The sequence below is a fragment of the Candoia aspera genome, chromosome 2 (genome assembly GCF_035149785.1).
Source record: "Candoia aspera isolate rCanAsp1 chromosome 2, rCanAsp1.hap2, whole genome shotgun sequence".
NCBI lineage: Eukaryota > Metazoa > Chordata > Lepidosauria > Squamata > Boidae > Candoia > Candoia aspera.
Window position 1 is genome coordinate 17,340,985 of NC_086154.1, and position 21,861 is coordinate 17,362,845.

The 21,861-nt window shown below is 47.3% G+C and overlaps 1 protein-coding gene across 2 annotated transcripts; it reads left to right on the forward strand.

The window, feature by feature from the left end:
• Nucleotides 1–255: 255 nt before the first annotated feature.
• Nucleotides 256–13,233, forward strand: LOC134488984 (zinc finger protein RFP-like). 2 transcript variants are annotated; one of them, XM_063291364.1, is made up of 7 exons: nucleotides 256–1,232; nucleotides 5,156–5,269; nucleotides 6,429–6,659; nucleotides 8,480–8,502; nucleotides 9,341–9,456; nucleotides 10,792–10,848; nucleotides 11,799–13,233. In XM_063291364.1, the coding sequence occupies exons 1-7, from the start codon at nucleotides 333–335 to the stop codon at nucleotides 12,380–12,382; spliced, it is 2,025 nt and encodes a 674-aa protein (XP_063147434.1). In that variant the 5' UTR covers nucleotides 256–332; the 3' UTR covers nucleotides 12,383–13,233. The 2 variants fall into 2 exon arrangements, with proteins under 2 accessions (XP_063147434.1, XP_063147435.1); XM_063291365.1 differs by having other exon boundaries at nucleotides 257–1,232; nucleotides 5,174–5,269.
• Nucleotides 13,234–21,861: the final 8,628 nt, after the last annotated feature.

Genomic DNA, 21,861 nt, shown 5'->3' on the forward strand with positions numbered 1-21,861 from the left:
CAAATAACCCGACAGACAATCGCCCTATTAGTTCGTTTGGGGAACGCAACTTCCGATAGCCCGGACTACAATTCCCTTCACCCCAGCCAGCGTGACTAACTGGAGCAACAGGAACTGAATCTCAATCAGAGGGAACTTCCTGCTCTTCTGCCCTCCCTTCCGGCGCGCCAAGCGTTGCCGCCCTAACGTCTCTCGTCACCGGCTCACTTCCGCGACGTCGCCTCCTTCACCGCGCCCCTTCCGCGAGGTAGCGCGGCCAATCGGGGTTCTCGCCGGAAGGGCTGCGCGCCGTCCTCGCGAGCGGAGTGCATCGTGCGCGGCCGGCCGGCACCATGAGCGGAGGCCTCGGCGGGATGTCGGCGGAGCAGCTCTTGCAGCAGAGGCTCCTCCGGAGCCGCCTGCGGGGCGCGCAGCACCCGGGCCTGGCCGTCGGAGGCCCCCTCCCGCCGCCGCTGCTGCCGCCCACCCCGCCGTGCCTGCTCTCCCCGCCTTCGCCGCCTGACTCGCCCCCGCCCGGCACGACGCCCGCCGAGATCCCCGCCGGCCCGCGCTACCCCAGCGAGACCTGGTGCTCCCTGTGCCGCGTCTACTGCCCGGATCCAGTGTGCCTGCCCTGCGGGCACAACTTCTGCACCGCCTGCATCGGGCAGCGTCTCGGCGAGCCCAAGATCAACATCTCCTGCCTGGAATGCGGCGCCAGCGCCCACAAGAGGAGCCTCCGGCCCATCAAGCCGCCGCCGCTGCTGGCCAACCTGGTGGTGGAGAGGCCCAAGAGGCAGAGGCTCGACTCCTTGCCCGGGGCGGCCGTGGCGGTAGCCACAGTAGTCGCCCCGTCCGGAGCAGCAGCAGCGCCGCCGCCGGTGGCAGCCCTGACAGCCGTCCCGCCGACGCCCGCTGCTGCAGTGCCCGCGGCCCCGCCACCGCAGGCCCCTACAACGCCGCCGCCCCCGACCCCACCGCTGCTCCCTCTCGCGCCGGCCCCGACGTCCCCGGCTGCCCCCGCCACGCCGCCCCCGGCCCCTCTTCCAGCCGCCTCCCCGACCGCGAAAAGGGCGCCCGCCGTCGGAGGGGCCGGAGATGGGAGCGGAGAGAGGCTGTGCGAGAAACACCAGGACGTGCTGCAGTTCTTCTGCGAGGAGGACCAAACGCCGATCTGCGCGCACTGCGACCGATCCCAGGAGCACCGCGCTCACACCATCTTCCATGTCGAGAGGGCAGCCCGGGATTACAGGGTAAGGGCGGGCCAAGGGGCCCTCCGTCTAGCCCCCCCCCCTGGTTTTTAAAGAAGCATTTTGTATTCTTGCTGGATGCTATGGAAAATTAAGTATCAGGAATGCCTAACAATAGCATTTGTTAAAATTCTGATGTCCAGTTTAGAATGTGTTTTCCCCAAATTATAAAATAATTATGTGATGATGATTTAAGAGAGCCACCCATTCCAGTGGACTTGGCGGCTTGTAAAAATATAATGCTAAATTAAAACTATTAAAATCATGAAATGAAACAAGACAGCTTGGACTAGAAATAGCCATTAAAACAAAGCACCACAGCCATCCACCCCCCCATACATTAAGCTTAGGCCTGGGACCAAAGCCAAGTTTTAAGGAACCCCAGGCTTTTCAGAACCCCAGGCAGGTGGGTGCGATTTGTATCTCTGGGGGATGCTGTCCCAGAGGATGTGGACCATGACAGAAGGCACGCTTCCTAGGTACCCTGAGATGACAATGTTTAATAGAAGGTACCAGGTAACACTCTATGCAAAGATACCAGCTGACCAGAAACAATGGAAGAAAAGGGGTCCCTCAGGGGACCAGGCCTTATGCCATGAAGGGCTTTAAAGGTAACAGCCAGCACCTTGAATTGTGTTCAGAAGCCAGTTGGCAGCCAGTTGGTGACCATTACTGTTCATGCCACTGCATTTTGAACCAGCTGTAGCTTCTGGATGGTCTTCAAGGGCAGCCCCATGTGAAGTGCATTGCAGTAGTCCAATCATGAGGTGACTAGGGTATGAGTGAATTATAAATTGATAATATGGTCCTTTAAGTGTTAATTTGACCCGGCTACCTCCTGTACTGGGGTTATAAATAAGGGTGCCCGGCAGTCTCAGAAGTGCTAAACACATGTTTGTGTGACGATCTGGAAGTCTAAAGACTGTTGCTATTTATCTTTATTTGACTTGTTTGTTTATGTTCATTGAAGTTTCTGCATTCTGGGCCAAGTATAGCAGCAGCAATTGCCTGTCAAGCTACCAATGTTTCTTTAGTATTCCCTTTTTATAGCGTTGAAAAATAAGATAAACAGTTCATATACACATTAGTATACTACATGGAACACACAGCATCTTGAATAAGCATGCTTGCCTTTGTAACTTAATCTCATTCATTCTTTATTGATTGATCTTAACATTTACTATATTTTCTTCTGTTCCTTTGACAAGACTGGGTTCAGAAGAGAAATTCTTGTTTTATTTATGCTTGCTTGCGCCACTGTGTTAGCAGCACCTGGTTGACTAACTGATCTTAAAAATACTAAGTAACATTATTTATTTTATTTTTATCCCACTTTTATTATTTTTATGAATAACTCAAGGTGTCGAACATACCTAGTACTCCTTCCTCCTATTTCCCCACAACAAGAACCCTGTGAAGTGGGCTGGGCTGAGAGAGAGTGACTGGCCTAAGGTCACCCAGCCGGCTTTCATGCCTAAGGCAGAACTAGAACTCACAGCCTCCTGGTTTCTAGCCCAGCACCTTACCCACGAGACCAAACTGGCTCAAGCATTAGCCCTTAATGCTTGGTTGGAAGACAATCAGGAGATCCCCGAACTGTACACTAGGCCCTGAAGGTTGTTTTTTTTTTTAAACTACTTTTGTTTCACAAATTCGTGCAAGCATCTGAAAATTCAACTATCAACCACATTAGACTGGAAGAACGTTTGCACTACAGCTGGTCCTCGAGTTACAATAATTCGTCCAGCGACTGAAGTTACGCTGGCACTGAATGAATGATACTTATGCCCAGTCCCTGAAGTTATGGCTGTTGCAGCACCCCCATGGTCACATGACCAAAATTCAGGCACGTGGCAGCCCACCCTCACTTAGAACCGCAGAGAAGCTTCAACTCCTCTCACCCACTTATCTCCCCACCACCTCTGCCCTTTTGGCTGCCCTTCACAGTGGCACTCCTCAGTGGTGCTGGGGTGAAGTAAAGGCCCAGGGCCCTCAGCAGTCTCAGCCAGCCACCATTGCCTCCAGGCTTCAACTTCAGCCCTGGAGCTGCTGCCACTGAGAAGTGCTGCCTCAAGCTCTGTGCCATGGCCAGCCGCCACAGCACCAGGCCCCCACTGCCCTGCTCTCCGCAGGCCCTGCTGCGCCTGGCTGGCCTTAGCCGCCGTCCTCCCACTGCTGATGAGGTGTGCCCAGCCTGGCCCTGTGCCAGGCAGCTGCTGGCCACGCCAGGCCTTCTTCCTGGGACCACTTGCACCATTCTCCACATAGCACGCCCTGTTCTCATGATGCTTCAGAAGGCCTCAGAAGCTTTCCGAAGCATCACGAGAACGGGGCACACTATTTGAAGAATGGTCAAGCAGCCTCGGGAGGAAGGCCGAACATGGCCGGCAGTTGCCTCTCGTAAGGCCAGGCCAGGTGCGCCTCATCAGCAGCGGGAGGAAGACAGCTAAGGTCAGCTGGGTGCGGCAGGGCCTGCGGAGCACTGGGGTGGTGAGGGCTTGGTGCTGTGGCATTGGGGGGCTGGGTGCGGTGCAGGTCTTGGCGGCACTCTTCGGCTGCAGCGCTGGGGCTGAAGTTGAGGCCTGGGGGCGATGGCAGCTGGCTGAGACCGCTGAAGGTCCTGGGCCTCTACTACAGCTCCAGTGCTGCTACCGCCGCTGAGGAGTGCTGCTGTGCATGGCAGCCAAAAGGGCAGAGACGGTGGTGAGATAGGTGGGCGGGTTCAAGAGGAAGCAGAGGAGGCAGTCCCGTACCTTACTGAGGCTCAGGGCTGGGAGAAACCAAGCTGGGAATGGCTTTGATTGGGGTAGGTCCTCGTATAATGACTGGTGGGATTTGGTTAACGATGGCAACAGGGAGTGCTGGGATTGCCATCACTAAGTGATGTGGTCACGTGGTGTTTTGCCTAATGATTGCATTGCTTAGTGATGGAGTTTCTGGTCCCAATTACTGTTGTAACTCGGGGACTACCTGTACAACTTAGGGCCTTTCCCTGCTGAAAGTTTACTTACTGAAGTTTTGAATCTGGGTCTCCTAAAACCTAGCCCCATGCTTTCACCACACCCTGCTGTTCAAGAAAAGTAGAATCCCATTAACTGGGGGGGGGGGTGGGAGCTGATAACCTCTCTTTCACACAGGTCAACCTTTCTATTTTGGGTCAGGGCCTCCTTTTCTGCTTTTCCTGCTGTAATGAAGTAAAAGCTGCAGCTGAATGGGTTACTGTGAGCTCTGGTATCTGACATCAAGGTTTTGTGCATTCTCAGTGTAATCTCAGTGTGTAAATTCAAGACTGTGTAATCTCAGTGTGTAAATTCAAGATTGTGTAATCTCAGTGTGTAAATGCGGGGTTGGATACAGGTAGAATCAGTGGTCTAAGGCTCTTGAGTTGTGCTTAAGAAGCAGGAGTTAGTTTTATGGCCGTCACCAATTATGAAGCCTAAAAACCCCAACAGCACTGAAGCTGGGTTACTAATGGGGATGGGAAGACTTCGGTGTTCTGCACTGAATATGTATCCCTTTTGGACAGCCCTTAGGACACTCTTTGTAATGGATCAGAAATACTGGCCCAACAGCATTCTGATCTGTAATGCAGTTATCTAGCTCAGCCTTTCCCAACCTTTTTAACCTGGAGGACCCTCAAAATAATTTTCAGGTCTCAGGCATACAGATTATTGTATCTATAGCTAGCGTTGTGTGGGTCACGATCTCTTACTGAACCCCTAGCGACTTCTCGGGGAACTCCAGTTGAGAAAGGCTAATCTAGTTTGCATGCAGACCAATCCAGCTTGGATCGTTTATGGGTTAATATGTTGTGTGAACTTTAGTAACTCAGTCAACCCAAGATTAGCCTATTATGTGAACGCAGCCTGCCTGTGCTATAATTTCCAAGGTCTTACTGCCTCTAATCTTCTTCCTCCTATCTCAAGCCGTTTTTATTTATTCAGGAGCGGGTTCAGGCACAGTTAGAAGTTCTGAAGCAGGAAAAGAACAATCTGTGGAGTCAGAAGCTGACAGGGGAGAAGAAAATCCAAGAATACATGGTAGGTGCCATTAGCTATCGTGAGCAGAGATGTAGGGCTTGGATTTACAGGTCAGAATGAATTCGCTCCTCCAGGGTTCCTATTCCTTTTAAGTGAAGGAGGCAGGGCTGCAACTAGGGTCTGTGTCACCTGGGGCAAACATGGATTCCGTGCCCATTTTGGCACCCCCCCCCCCCCGTGCTCATTTTGGCACCCCACCAGCACGGCGCCCGGGGCACGTGCCCCGGTTATTCCCCCCTAGTTGTGGCCCTGGAAGGAGGGAAGTGTTATAACTCCTATCTTATAATGCAAGAAATGCAGTAATTGAGTTCAGACATGTGGAACGATGAACGTGACAGTGCTAAGGATTTGCTTTGGTTTGGCTTAACATGATGCCCACATCCGACTACTGAGTTCTATAAACCTTGACAGCACAGATCTGTATTTAGCTATAAGGATGTGCAGTTACTTGATGACAGCATCTTTAAATTTAGACAAGGTTAGGGGGAGTCACATGCGCGCACACGCACACGCAGGGAAAAGGTTGTGGGGAGGGGAGGCAGTTGTTTTTATACTTTTGGGGACTGGCAGTCTTCTTGTTAAACAAGATTATTTAGCTGTAGAGGAGTGGCGTATTTTCTGCCTTCTAATGGCAGATTGTGTGGCAAGTAGTTGACAGTCTGAACAATATTTTATCACACTGGTTGCCCTCTATAGTTGGGCCCTATTTATTGGACGAAGAGGCCATTTGCCTCAGATAGTAGCCTTTCAGGGGCTGAAGAAGCAGGTTTGTAGGTGCTAAATAGTAGCCAAATGTGATTTTTAGTAGCTCCAGGCTCACCTGGCAGGGGAGGAAGACATATTGGGGATGGTGGGTAGTGGTAGGGAGAAGGGTGATGCTCATATGAAAGGGAAAGGTCCAAGTTTAGAAAATGCCCACGTGTTCTCCCCCACCCCAAAGACATCCCCACAAAAGTCCTCTTTGGGTGCGTTGATTCTCCCTCGTCTTTCAGAGATTCCTCAGGCCGTTTCCTATGTGTCTGCACTGCCCCTTGTGCAGCATCTGTAACTCAGCCAGTTTTGCGTTCTGTGTCCTTCAGCCTGCAACCACATCCTGGCCATATGCCTCACTGGGAAGGTTCCCTCCGCTCCGTTCTCATCCTGCTTCTGCTCCTTACAGGAAAAGGTTCAAGCTGAAAAAAAGGACCTCATCACTGAATTTGAACACCTGCATCAGTTTCTGAAAGATCAGGAGGAACGCCTGCTGACCCAGCTGGAAGAGCTAGATAAAGACATAGAGAAGCAGAAAGATGACATGATGACTAAACTCTCGGAAGAACTTTCCCGTCTTGGTGACGTCATCACCGAGATGGAGACGAAGTGCAAGCAGCCGGCGAGTGAATTTTTGCAGGTGAGACTTTGCGATCACAAAGATCTGTCTTTCTGGCTTGGAGGTGAGCTAAGCAGTGGGTCAGAGGCCCTGGCACTGTGCTCCCAAGTCATTGGATGTGAGGTTTGTGAATGCCTGGCCCTCAGACACAGTTGGTCAACCGTGAGCTTGGATGTGATCCCTACTGGAACCAGCACAAGGATTCATGTATTTATTCCTTAGGAAAAATCTACATAGTGGGGTACAGGCCGTAGACAGGTAACGGGGGCGTTTCTGAAGAGTGTTCCCCCGTCCCTTTCCACTCTGCACAGGTGCTGGCATTGGCCCTTCTGGTTGGTGTGGCTGTTCATGATGAACCCAGATTAATTCAGTGCTGTGGGCGGGAGTATTTCCCACCCTCGTGGAGCGTTGTGAAACTGGCCTTCCATGGGAAGATGAAGGGGGCCTCACTAGCTCGGTCTGTGCTCTTGCGGAGTGCCCTTGGACTTCTGCAAGGGAGAATTGGAGCCCTGTAGCTCCTCCCATTGCGGGATGCTATGACATCATAGCATTCTGCTGTTGGCAGATGTACTTCCAGGTCCCACAGCCTGACCTGAAGGCTGTTGAGAAGCTGGCCTGGATGACCCCATTCCTTCAGGTTCATGTCGGGACCCATCGGGTATGGCTGCCATGCAGACCTCTAGTACGTACTGTCCTGTTCATATGGGTTCTCTCAAGGGTGCTTGGGTTCTTGGGCTGCAGCCACTGCAGTTACGGGACGGGGTTAGATGTTGCTCCTGACGTTCGTTCTGTGGAATAAAGCGGATGAGTGCATGCCGTCAAAGAGACGTGGGTGGGGGGAATTAGCTTGTGCATATAGTAAACAAGTGGGGTGTCTCTTGTGGAGAAGAACAAGAGGGTGTTGTGGAGTATGTGTGCCTGCAAAAAAGCCTGCATTTTCTGGGATCTCCTTAGGGTCTTCCTGTGGTCCACTCCGTGGCGAACATCATATGTAGCTATTCCAAGGATGTGAGGCTGGTTTATTTTAAAAATCGAGCAGCACCTCCTGCGCACTTGATCTCTTGGCACAGAATCTTTTTTTTTAATTATTTTGCAACCAGCTTTCTGATCACAAGCAACAAGGACAAGATTTTTAGGTAACCTGTGACGTGCAGAGAATCTCTCTGAGGCACTACGGGTGATGGTGAAGAGGCACCGTGATCCTGGGATGGGGCATTGCGGGGGGGCCCTTTGGGGTCCTTCCTTCTGGGCCTGGGCTCGTGGAAGCAAGGCGCAGTTGCCTCGGTTGGGCTGAAGTGAGATGTGCCCTCCTCTCCATTAGGTGTGCCTACCAGAGAGCACACTCAGAGGTCATGCGGGTGGTAAAGCGAGGTCTAGCTGGTGGGCAGGCCCTGGAGGGGGCTCAAAGCCAGCCTGCTCACTGGCAGAAAGGGTGGGCGGACAGTTCGGGGAGGAGAAGGCTGCTGAAAGAATTAGGGCAGCCCTTCTCCTCAGAGAAACAGTTGCAGCACCAGGGAGACCAACGTGGCACGAAGGCTCCCGTGTGTAACCGGAGCATCCCCCACCTCTTGTCTTGAAGCAAACATCAGATGTTCCACCTCGGGGATCGCAGGTAAGAGCCTGAGGGTGACTGGGGGGGCAGGCTACTTCCCCCTGCCTTGTAAGCCCCAGAGGCTAGAACAAAGCTTCCACCTGTCATGCCTTGGACAGTGCTCACGGAGTCCTCCGCAGCCCGAGACAAGGGTGCTGAGGCATGCTCCCCATTAGCCAGTGATGCCCTGCGGGTGTAGAGCACTGTGAGACTCAGTGCCTTTTTTCTCTTTTCTCTTTTTCTCTTCCAGGACATTAAAAAAAACATGACCAGGTATGTGTGATGATCCTCCTCCTCCTCCCCCCCCCCCCTCCTTTCCCCTGGGCCAGAGTGTTCAGCAGGGTCTTCCATTCTAAAACACCGTCCTTGGGTTTTGTAGACCAGAGTTCCTCCACCTTAGCAACTTTAAGATGTGTGGACTTCAACTCCCAGAATTGCTGGCTGGGGAATTCTGGGAGTTGAAGTCCACACATCTTAAAGTTGCTAAGGTTGAAGAACCCTGTTGTAGGCAAAGGAATGGTCCCACTTGTTACTCTTCCTCTCTGCTAAAATCAGGGCAATAGAGGTGCTTTCAGGGAAACAGTTGCAGCTCACATCAGTGGGACCAACTCTAGTCCCCCAGGGAAAGTGGATACAGATGCTCAGTTGCCATAAAGAGAGATAAATGGCAAATGTGACAAAGCAGGAAGATTTTTTTTTTAAGGATGGTGGAGCTGCCGCTCTGCACTGGTAATGCTAATTAACACAGAGCATAATGTACCATGAATTCTCCACGGCACATATTGCCGAAATAGATGTTGGAGCTTTGCAAGAAAAGTCCAGTAGCTTCTTTCTATTACTGATGTCATTTACCAGCATGCAGAAATCTGCCATCTGAAGCAATTACATCTTGTGTGCTTGAAATAGGAGTTAGCATTTCTGGAGTGAGAAAGGCAAACACATAAAAAATTGGGTGCTAGAATCTAGTATGCATTTTGCTTCATTCCTTGGGTTAGGATTCTAGGCCAGTATGTTCTTGGTCTAGTCCATAAGAAATACACAAGGAAAATGCAGAACACAACAAACTGGACTTCTTTCATAAGTGGCACAAATTTGCTCTTTAAAAATGCAGATGCGCCGCAGGACAGTTTCAGCCGTCTGAGGAAGCAACGTTGAAGCTGGAAGAGCGATTGGAGTTGTTGTCACGGAAAGGGGTGGCTCTGAAGGAGACTGTGAATAGATTTCAAGGTACACAAAAGGGATTAAATTATCAGTGAACTCTGACTGCTAACCCAGGGTACTGCTGGCCCGGTTAATTTTTAAAAATTATACTCATCCTAAGACATTTTGTGTGCTATTTATTTATAAAAGGGTAGTCGAATACTACAGTAGAATCTCGGTTAACTGGCACCCATGGCGATTGGTAGATGCCGGATAAATGTAGTTTCCAGTTGCTTGAGGGCTACTGTTAAAAATAGACGTGCCAAGTTTGGACTTGCCTTTCTGCTAGAGAGGGATCGGCCAATCCCTTTCTGGCAGAGGGGTGGGTTTGGGCTTGGTGTGCCACGCCGGTCCAGTCTCTTTCTTCTGGGGGGGTGGGATCAGAGCAGTGTGGCGCAGCAAGTTTAAACTTATCTTTCCACTAAAAATTGATTTTATTTAAATTTTTATTTAATGTAATACTTCTTCATTTTTGTGTCAGTTGCCTGAGTTCTGGTTAACTGAGATTCTGCTGCACAACTTTCAGTGAAATGTTGCCAGGATTATACAGGCAGTCCTCACTTAATGACTGCCTTGTTTAGCAACCATTGAAGTTACAACAGCGCTGAAAAAGTAACAGTAACTTTATGACCTGTCCTTGCACTTACAACTGTCGCAGCATCCCCGCGGTCACATGATTGAGATTTGGGCGCTAAACAACTGGTGGGCATTTATGACTCTCACAGCATCCCATGGTCACCGCCATTTGTGAGCTTCACAGCCAGCTTCCAACAAGCAGAGTCGATGGAGAAGCAGTTAGTAAAATCACAGGTTGCAGTCATGTGATGTCTCACTTAATGACCACGTCACAGCGATGGAGTTGCTGGTCACAGTTGTGGGTTGTTAAGTGAGGACTACTTGTCCTGAAGAATTCTGAACACCTGTGACAGAATTGAATGGTACTGTGGCTGAAAAGGCTGATTTGCAGGGAGTACACACACAGACACACACACACACTACAATACAATGACATGGCAAATGGAAGCACTGAGTTCTTGTTACAGGGTTAAGTCAGATGTGATCTGGGGTAGAAGGAGCTGCAGGAAAGGGATGAAGAAAAACAAGGTTCTGCAGGTTGAATGTGCTGGGAAAGTAAATATGGAGGGAACATGAAGTGCAGCTGTTAGAAGCCACTCAATGGACAGCTGCAATGGGGGAATCAAGTTATCACTCAGATCTACTCTGCTAAAAGCAAGTTGCATCAAGCATACCTTAAAATAATGTTTTACTAACAGATTGACTATACATTGATGTGGTTAACCAGTAAATTCAGTATTCTCTACATTTGGGGAGCTAATTTTGACAAACACCTGCTTTCTCTAGATAATGTGACATCTGCCATGGAGAGAACACACACTGTGAAATCACTGAATGATAAAGGTGAGTTTTTGGGATACATCTGTTGAATTTGTAAGTGTCTTTGTGTTTTTATTTTGTTTCCAATGAAAGCTGCTTCAGCTACTGAGGATATGTTGCTAATGCAGAGTGAGAAAATCATAAACATGGCTTGCCTTTATTCCAGTACTGTGTATAAACCAATGCAGTTTTTTAGCAAGGGTTATTCATCTCACATTCATAATAGTTTTGTAGAGTATTTTGCCAAAGGGCTAATGATTGCAAGGTTATTAAGGAAAGAAAATCAAAACTGTAAATTCAAGGATTAGAAATAGCCAGAGGCTGGAGATTGTAAATCTTTGAATTACTAAAAGCATTGTGTGGAACTCCCTTTTATTTTTTAGCCATTAGCAGATTGGCACTTTGATTTTTTTCTCTTTCTCTCTTAACTGTGTGAATGAGACAATAAAAAACACTCTGCAAGATTGCAGATCTGGGACATACCGGCAGGTACGTGAATGAAAAGTAGGATGCTCTTTGGAGCGTGAGACTTTATTTCCATAATCTGTGACGCAGCCGTTCTTTACTTGTAATACTCAGAGTCTAGATTGCATGGCTCTTGGGTGTAACAAATCCTCTGAGTTGGACTTAAGACCTTTGTCCCTTGCTTTAATCTGTTGGTATCTCTAGTGGCTCTCTTAAGATCTTGAGAGTTGTTTCCCAGTCCTGGAACCGTCTTAACTGGAGGTGCAAGGATTCTGTGGCTCAGCAGATAATTATGCAGGTGGCCTGCTGATTCCCCGTGGTTGAGAGTTCCAGGAGTCCCAGCCAGAGACAGAGGTGCAGTGTACCTGAATTTTGGGGAAGTTACCAGGAATAGCTAATGATATGCAGCAGAGATGTCGTGATACTGGGCTGAGTAAACAGGGCAAGAAGTGAGCATCAGCAGTGGGGAAATAAAGGTGCTGACACATTTTGCTTCTTTGTACTCACAGAAAATTCAGCTCTTGATCTGGATTTATCGTGTGCCCTTCTGCCCCTGGACCAAAGACATGGAGGAGATGGAGAATCTCGGCACAGGCTGCCTGCCTTACATTATGTCCCTGACACTCCCCAAAGATTGGATTCCCAGGCTTTGGTTCTGGGCTGTGATGGGTTCACCTCTGGGAGATACTTTTGGGAGTTGGAAGTGGGTGATGGGGAATTCTGGGCAGTGGGGGTCACCCGAGATCCTTCCAAGAAGAAGGGGATGATGGACTTCAGCCCAGAGGAGGGAATCTGGGCTGTGGGGCTGTGGAATGGCCAGCACTGGGCCCTTACTTCCCCCGTTACAGCCTTGTCCCTGAGCAAACACCCCAAAAGAATCCGAGTGTCCTTGGACTACGTGGGGGAGTGTGTGACTTTTACTGATGCAGACACAGAGGACCCCATCTTCACCTTCCCACCAGCTTCTTTTAACGGGACACGTACCCATCCTTTGCTGTGGGTGGTAGGCTTCCCAGCCCAGACCGTGTTTCTGAGGCGTATGGGTGTCAAATATCCAGTTGGGGTGCATGAAATGGATATAATGAGTCCATGATTTTAAGTATCCATGTACCCCAGAGAAAATGTATAGATCTCTAACCTGCCAGATCAGAGCAGGGTGCGGAGCCACTTTGAATTAAAGAAATTGGAAATATGGGTTTTAATTCTGCCTTGTCTACTGCAGAATGTGATGCAGAAGCAGTGCGGCTCTCCTTGCACACCAAGGCCTTAAGAATGTTGCCCTCGGGAATAGTAAAAAGAACTGGGGAGGAGTAGGCTATCCTGGTCTTGATGTAGTATCCCTTTTAGGACATAATCTTTTGCCAAGGGGTCATTGTGACCCTTTTCTAGCAGTAGGCTCAAACTTTTTCAGTTTGGAAAAAAAAAAAAAAAATTAGCTATTAAATTTTGCATTTTTAGCTCCTCTTCAATCAGTTCACATTTTGCATTTTAATGATTTTTATTTTAAAAATGACTGCATGTGTTTCAGCTGCAATACTAGCAGCATGTTTTCCTTTGAAAGGAAAGGCTTTAACTCAATCCTTTGTGGTGAAAAGTGTTTTGAATACCATAGGTGAATCTGGCTGTCCCTGGCCCAGAGGTCCTAAACAGAAGCACCAGGTCTTGCATCTATGGCAGTTTTGACTGGACAGTCCTTCCTCTACACTATAGGATAGCTTCTTCTCTTTTGCTGCCATAGTCTGAAACTTAATTTCACTCTTCTATGTCTTCAGTCCCATCCTGGAAATAAAATGGAGAGGTGTTTCTGCCGTAATAATAAGCTGGTTGCTCTGATTTTGAAGATGAAATATACACAATGTCTAAAACATGTAAAAGGAACCCTGGGGTTATGGTTGATGCCTAAGGAATATAAGAATCATAATAAAGACTGTTAGTATGTTCTTTGGTATATTTCATATTCTGTTTTTGTAGTGTCTCTTTGCTGTATGCTTTTTTTTTGTATAATTATGCCATGGCTGCTCGTTAAGCACAACATGTTTCTGTAAGAAGGAGCAAATACTCAAAGTGGAGGGGGGGGAGTTATTCATAATTTTGAGAAAATAAAGGCCCAGTTTTAATAACGTTTAATCATACGCTTAGCCTAGCTGCTCCTACACTGAACAGCACCCCAGGCAACAAGTATTATCTGGTGATTTTGGTCGACTGCAATGGCTTCTGCTTCAGTAATAGGGAACTTTTTGGAAAGAAAAATTAAAAGGTTCAAAATACCTTAGTGTCTATTGATCATATTTCCGCACTTGGAGAGAGGATTTCAACTCCCAGCTGACCTAGTTGATCTTGGAAAAATCCAAGCATTATTTGGATGGAACACCACCAGGAGATCCCTGACTAAACTGGGAAGCAAAAATGGAAATGGGCGATGGCAAACTATCATATGGTTGCAAAGGAAGTTGCATAGAAAAAAAGCTGAGTTGAGTTTGAGACAAGGGAGCCTTGTGAAGAAAGTAGGGATGTGAACAAACTGAAACTTGGCTGCAGTCTCTGTTAATTGAAGCAGACTTCCCCGACCTTGCACATCTGGATGTGTTAGGATGGACTCCATTTTTCCATGGTAGAGGAGGATGGGAATTGGAGTCCAGGTTGTCTGTAAGACAGTTGGAAAAGAGCATTCAAAAGTATTAAGCCGGAGGCCTTTTGGCTGGCATTTATGCGATCTGGCTTTTCTAACTTAGGGCGCGCAAGTTGTGTTACTTCTTGCTAATGCATTCATGAAGCTGAAATATTCTGTTGCCATCAAAGGTACAAATTATGGGAGGGATCGGGGGCCATGTTTTTGCTTGGAACCGGAAGAGAAATTTCATGCCTTCTGGCTGCTGAGCTTTCTCAGTCTGGCCAGTCCCCTCTGTATTTCCACCAGCTGGCCCAGCGTAAAAAGTGCAAAAATCGATGCTCCAGACTGTGTGTCATCTTCTCACTCTTGCTTTGCCATATTTGGTTTGTAGCGAGAAAGATACAGAGAAACCGCCCAGGGTGCAGGAGGGATGGGGAAGTGGCTTGGCTCTTTGAGGACTTTGGGCTGGTGAGGGAGAAACCCAGATTTAAAGTGACATAGTTTCAGTTCCAAGATGCGTTCAATGCAAATTCCAAATACTCAATTCCAAGCCCAAAGTTTCCCACTATACAGTATTTCCCAGTTGTCATTCCCCCACCAGAAAAATAACACCTTGTAATCCAACAAACTGTCACTCCTTGAGTTGCAGTTGCCTTCCAGATAATTGGCTGACTCCATATTTATAGAAAAATAAAGCGAGCAACTGCAGATATATGGTCCTTTGTCAAACCTTAGTAGTCCCATCTCCAGAGCAGACAGCATGTTTGTTTATTCGTTTAGTCGCTTCCGACTCCTCGTGACTTCATGGGCCAGCCTACGCCAGAGCTTCCTGTCGGTCGTCAACACCCCCAGCTCCCCCAGGGACGAGTCCGTCACCTCCAGAATATCATCCATCCACCTTGCCCTTGGTCGGCCCCTCTTCCTTTTGCCTTCCACTCTCCCTAGCATCAGCATCTTCTCCAGGGTGTCCTGTCTTCTCATTATGTGGCCAAAGTAGTTCAGTTTTGCCTTTAATATCATTCCCTCAAGTGAGCAGTCTGGCTTTATTTCCTGGAGGATGGACTGGTTTGATCTTCTGGCAGTCCAAGGCACTCTCAGAATTTTCCTCCAACACCACAGTTCAAAAGCATCGATCTTCCTTTGCTCAGCCTTCCTTATGGTCCAGCTCTCGCAGCCATATGTTACTATGGGGAACACCATTGCTTTAACTATGCGGACCTTTGTTGTCAGTGTGATGTCTCTGCTCTTAACTATTTTATCGAGATTGGTCATTGCTCTTCTCCCAAGGATTAAGCGTCTTCTGATTTCCTGACTGCAGTCAGCATCTGCAGTAATCTTTGCACCTAGGAATACAAAGTCTTTCACTGCGTCTACATTTTCTCCCTCTATTTGCCAGTTATCAATCAAGCTGGTTGCCATAATCTTGGTTTTTTTGAGGTTTAGCTGCAAGCCAGCTTTTGAACTTTCTTCTTTCACCCTCATCATAAGGCTCCTCAGTTCCTCTTCACTTTCAGCCATCAAAGTGGTATCATCTGCATATCTGAGATTGTTAATGTTTCTTCCAGAGATTTTAACTCCAGCCTTGGATTCCTCAAGGCCAGCTTGTCGCATGATGTGTTCTGCATACAAGTTGAAAAGGTAGGGTGAGAGTATACAGCCCTGCCGTACTCCTTTCCCAATCTTAAACCAGTCCGTTGTTCCGTGGTCTGTTCTTACTGTTGCTACTTGGTCGTTATACAGATTCTTCAGGAGGCATACAAGATGACTTGGTATCCCCATACCACTAAGAACTTGCCACAATTTGTTATGGTCCACACAGTCAAAGGCTTTAGAATAGTCAATAAAACAGAAATAGATGTTTTTCTGAAACTCCCTGGCTTTTTCCATTATCCAGCGGATATTGGCAATTTGGTCTCTAGTTCCTCTGCCTTTTCTAAACCCAGCTTGTACCTCTGGCAATTCACGCTCCATGAACTGCTGAAGTCTACCTTGCAGGATCTTGAGCATTACCTTACTGGCATGCGAAATGAGTGCCACTGTTCGATAGTTTGAACATTCTTTAGTGTTTCCCTTTTTTGGTATGGGGATATAAGTTGATTTTTTCCAATCTGATGGCCATTCTTGTGTTTTCCAAATTTGCTGGCATATAGCATGCATTACCTTGACAGCATCATCTTGCAAGATTTTGAACAGTTCAGCTGGGATGCCGTTGTCTCCTGCTGCCTTGTTATTAGCAATGCTTCTTAAGGCCCACTCAACCTCACTCTTTAGGATGTCTGGCTCTAGCTCACTGACCACACCGTCAAAGCTATCCCCGATATTGTTATCCTTCCTATACAGGTCTTCTGTATATTCTTGCCACCTTTTCTTGATCTCTTCTTCTTCTGTTAGGTCCTTGCCATCTTTGTTTTTGATCATACCCATTTTGGTCTGGAATTTACCTCCAATGTTTCTAATTTTCTGGAAGAGGTCTCTCGTCCTTCCTATTCTATTGTCTTCTTCCACTTCTGCGCATTGCTTGTTTAAAAATAATTCCTTATCTCTTCTGGCTAACCTCTGGAATTTTGCATTTAATTGGGCATATCTCCCCCTATCACTGTTGCCTTTTGCTTTCCTTCTTTCTTGGGCTACTTCTAGTGTCTCAGCAGACAGCCACTTTGCCTTCTTGGTTTTCTCTTTCTTTGGGATGTATTTTGTTCCCACCTCCTGAACAATGCTGCCAACGTCTGTCCAGAGTTCTTCCGGGACCCTATCTACTAAGTCCAGTCCCTTAAATCTATTCTTCACCTCCACTGCATATTCCTTAGGGATATTAGTGAGCTCATATCTAGCTGATCTGTGGGTCTTCTCTAATCTCTTTAGTCTGATCCTAAATTGTGCAAGAAGAAGTTCGTGATCGGAACTACAGTCAGCTCCAGGCCTTGTTTTTACCGACTGTACAGATGTCCGCCACCTTTGGCTGCAAAGGATGTAATCAATCTGATTTCGGTGTCCATCTGGTGAAGTCCATGTATAAAGCCGTCTCTTAGGTTGTTGGAAGAGAGTGTTTGTTATGCAGAGTGAATTGTCTTGGCAAAATTCTATCAGCCTGTGTCCTACTTCGTTTTGTTCTCCCAGGCCATACTTACCTGTAATTCCAGGTGTCATTTGACTGCCCACCTTAGCATTCCAGTCTCCTGTGATGAAAATAACGTCTCTTTTAGGCGTGTTGTCCAGTAGGTGCTGCAGATCCTCATAGAACTGCTCTACTTCAGCTTCTTCAGCATTTGTGGTTGGGGCGTATATTTGGATCACTGTGATGTTAGATGGCTTGCCCTGAATTCGAATTGAGATCATTCTGTCGTTTTTTGGGTTGTATCCAAGCACTGCTTTAGCCACTTTACTATTAATTATGAAGGCTACTCCATTTCTTCTGTGGTCCTCTTGTCCACAGTAATAGATCTGGTGGTCATTTGATGTGAAGTGGCCCATTCCAGTCCATTTCAGTTCACTGACGCCCAGAATGTCTATCTTTAATCTTGACATCTCACCAATAACCACATCCAATTTGCCCTGGCTCATAGATCTTACATTCCAGGTTCCAATGGTGTGTTGATCCTTAGAACATCGGATTCGCCGTTCACCACCAGCACCGTCGGCTGCTAGCCGTCCTTTTGGCTTTGAGCTAGCTGCGTCATCACGTCTGGGGCTAGTTGAGCTCATCCTCTGTTCCTCCCCAGTAGTATTTTGACCATCTTCCGACCTGTCAGTCTCATCTTCCGATGGTATACCGACATATCTCTGGTTGTACTGATCCATTTAGTTTTCACGGCAAGAATACTGGGGTGGGTTGCCATTACCTTCCCCAGGGATCGCATTTAGTCTGACCTCTCTGTCATGACCTTCCCGTCTTGGGTGGCCCTTCACGGTTTAGCTCATGGCATCATTGAGGTGCTCAAGCTCCAGCACCACAACAAGGTAACGATCCTTTGCTGAAGGCAGACAGCATAGCATAAGCTTTTCTTGACCTGCAAATGAAATGAAAACGCAAGCTGTCAAAGACCGCTTTACTTCAGTCATTCTCAAGATCTTCCTCAGACAGCCTGGCCTGTCAGTACAGGTGTGTCCACGGGGGTCCAAAAGGTCAAGATGGTAGCCGTAAACCATGTGATCAAAACACACCCCCTTTTTGCATGGGTCTTGGCGCAGGTAAAAGGCTGAAGTTTAACTATGGTACTGTGGCCATCTTGACTTTTTTGACTCCCTGCAGATACCCCTGCCTCAATATCAAGAGCAAAGAAGGCCACAGTGTGCGTTTGTTATTTTTCGGGAGAACCAACATCAACAGAAACCTTCCACCAAAAAGCAGGGCTGACGAGGAACCTCGAAATGTGAACATTGAACACTTCTGCTGAAACAAGTGGATCCTGGAGAACAGCCACATGTAACTTGTTTAAATCCTCATATTGAGCTTTTGCAAACATTTGTGGGTCACCTGACAGGTGCCCAACTCTCATGGCGCCTCCTCCAGGCCTGTTACAGGGGCCGCAGTCAATTCTTTTCATCCATCCGCTGGGTTGGGGTGGAGATTCTGAAAGAGAGATTGAATGTGAACCTGGATTTCATGAATGCCAAGGGTCTCCCTGAATCTGCAGAATAAAAACGTATCAGCAAGGCCCCCAACACAAGATGTGCCATTGCCTTTTTCAGGATTTCATTAGGTCGCACAGAACATCCCCAGACACACCTGTTGAGTGTTTTGCAATGTAACCGTGTACATTTTTTATTTGTTCAACAAAATACGCCGAAATACCGTAATGTCGGACAATGCTTGCAAAGAGGACTCCCCCCCCCACTTTTAAAAAAGCTGAATATGGCGGTCAGATCTAATATTGTAGCTAAGTTAAAAACATAGTCCTGTTCCCCTAAATCCATTTTGTCTGTACACCAACGTCCTTCCTGATGGCAACAGCCAACTATTAGCAATGGATTCCTGGCGGGATTGTGATAGAGACATTGCCAGTTTAACCATAGCTATCATCAATAGTCTCAACACGTTTCATTAGTGGGAATCAAAAAGGCTAACCCCACCACAGTAAACCAACATCAGTCCATCCATGCTGAGGGTCATGAAAACATTCTGAGTGTTTATGAGGTTAGAGGAACCATTAGTGAATCTTTTTGAATTTGTGGCCGTAAAAATCTAATCAGTTATTACTATCATAGAAACATTGCTCAATTTCTCATTCCCACAAAGAATTTTCTTGATCGATTAATTATGTGCCATCAAATTGTTTTTGACTCCTAGTGACCGATTAGATTTTATCTAATGGTTGTTTATTCATTCAGTCGCTTCCGACTCTTCGTGACTTCATGGGCCAGCCCACGCTAGAGCTTCCTGTCGGTCGTCAACACCCCCAGCTCCCCCAGGGACGAGTCCGTCACCTCTAGAATATCATCCATCCACTTTGCCCTTGGTCAGCCACTCTTCCTTTTGCCTTCCATTCTCCCTAGCATCAGCATCTTCTCCAGGGTGTCCCGTCTTCTCATTATGTGGCCAAAGTATTTCAGTTTTGCCTTTAATATCGTTCCCTCAAGTGAGCAGTCTGGCTTTATTTCCTGGAGGATGGACTGGTTTGATCTTCTTGCAGTCCAAGGCACTCTCAGGATTTTCCTCCAACACCACAGTTCAAAAGCATCGATCTTCCTTCTCTCGGCCTTCCTTATGGTCCAGCTCTCGCAGCCATATGTTACTACGGGGAACACCATTGCTTTAACCATGTAGACCTTTGTTGTCAGTGTGATGTCTCTGCTCTTGATTATTTTATTGAGATTGGTCATTGCTCTTCTCCCAAGGATTAAGCGTCTTCTGATTTCCTGACTGCAGTCAGCATCTGCAGTAATCTTCGCACCTAGAAATAAAAAGTCTTTCACTGCGTCTACTTTTTCTCCCTCTATTTTCCAGTTATCAATCAAGCTGGTTGCCATAATCTTGGTTTTTTTGAGGTTTAGCTGCAAGCCAGCTTTTGCACTTTCTTCTTTCACCTTCATCATAAGGCCCCTCAGTTCCTCTTCGCTTTCAGCCATCAAAGTGGTATCATCTGCATATCTGAGATTGTTAATGTTTCTTCCAGTGATTTTAACTCCAGCCTTGGATTCCTCAAGCCCAGCATGTCGCATGATGTGTTCTGCGTACAAGTTGAATAGGTAGGGTGAGAGTATACAGCCCTGCCGTACTCCTTTCCCAATCTTAAACCAGTCTGTTGTTCCATGGTCTGTTCTTACTGTTGCTACTTGGTCGTTATACAGATTCTTCAGGAGGCAGACAAGATGACTTGGTATCCCCATACCACTAAGAACTTGCCACAATTTGTTATGGTCCACACAGTCAAAGGCTTTGTTGTTGTTTATTCATTTAGTCGCTTCCGACTCTTCGTGACTTCATGGACCAGCCCACGCCAGAGCTTCCTGTCGGTCGTCAACACCCCCAGCTCCCCCAGGGATGAGTCCGTCACCTCTAGAATATCAAAGGCTTTAGAATAGTCAATAGAACAGAAATAGATGTTTTTCTGAAACTCCCTGGCTTTTTCCATTATCCAGCGGATATTGGCAATTTGGTCCCTAGTTCCTCTGCCTTTTCTAAACCCAGCTTGTACATCTGGCAATTCTCGCTCCATGAATTGCTGAAGTCTACCTTGCAGGATCTTGAGCATTACCTTACTGGCATGTGAAATGAGTGCCACTGTTCAATAGTTTGAACATTCTTCAGTTTTTCCCTTTTTTGGTATGGGGATATAAGTTGATTTTTTCCAATCGGATGGCCATTCTTGTGTTTTCCAAATTTGCTGGCATATAGCGTGCATTACCCTGACAGCATCATCTTGCAAGATTTTGAACAGTTCAGCTGGGATGCCGTCGTCTCCTGCTGCCTTGTTATTAGCAATGGTTCTTAAGGCCCACTCAACCTCACTCTTCAGGATGTCTGGCTCTAGCTCACTGACCACACCGTCAAAGCTATCCCCGATATTGTTATCCTTCCTATACAGGTCTTCTGTATATTCTTGCCACCTTTTCTTGATCTCTTCTTCTTCTGTTAGGTCCTTGCCATCTTTGTTTTTGATCATACCCATTTTGGTCTGGAATTTACCTCCAATGTTTCTAATTTTCTGGAAGAGGTCTCTCATCCTTCCTATTCTATTGTCTTCTTCCACTTCCGCGCATTGCTTGTTTAAAAATAATTCCTTACCTCTTCTGGCTAACCTCTGGAATTTTGCATTTAATTGGGCATATCTCCCCCTATCACTGTTGCCTTTTGCTTTCCTTCTTTCTTGGGCTACTTCTAGTGTCTCAGCAGACAGCCATTTTGCCTTCTTGGTTTTCTCTTTCTTTGGGATGTATTTTGTTGCCGCCTCCTGAACAATGCTGCCAACTTCTATCCAGAGTTCTTCCGGGACCCTATCTACTAAGTCCAGTCCCTTAAATCGATTCTTCACCTCCACTGCATATTCCTTAGGGATATTAGTGAGCTCATATCTAGCTGATCTGTGGGTCTTCCCTAATCTCTTTAGTCTGATCCTAAATTGTGCAAGAAGAAGTTCGTGATCGGAACTACAGTCAGCTCCAGGTCTTGTTTTTACCCACTGTATAGATGTCCGCCACCTTTGGCTGCAAAGGATGTAGTCAATCTGATTTCGGTGTTGTCCATCTGGTGAAGTCCATGTATAAAGCCATCTCTTAGGTTGTTGGAAGAGAGTGTTTGTTATGCAGAGTGAGTTGTCTTGGCAAAATTCTATCAGCCTATGTCCTGCTTCATTTTGTTCTCCCAGGCTTGCCTGTAATTCGAGGTGTCATTTGACTGCCCACCTTAGCATTCCAGTCTCCCGTGATGAAAATAACATCTCTTTTAGGCGTGTTGTCCAGTAGGTGCTGCAGATCCTCATAGAACTGCTCTACTTCAGCTTCTTCAGCATTTGTGGTTGGGG

Excerpts from the sequence above, each read along its gene's own strand:
- LOC134488984 (XM_063291364.1), top strand. The coding sequence starts at position 333 with ATGAGCGGAGGCCTCGGCGGGATGTCGGCGGAGCAGCTCTTGCAGCAG. Across the intron at positions 1,233-5,155 it reads GGGCAGCCCGGGATTACAGG|CCGTTTTTATTTATTCAGGA; the intron begins GTAAGGGCGGGC and ends TCCTATCTCAAG. Across the intron at positions 8,503-9,340 it reads ATTAAAAAAAACATGACCAG|ATGCGCCGCAGGACAGTTTC; the intron begins GTATGTGTGATG and ends TTAAAAATGCAG.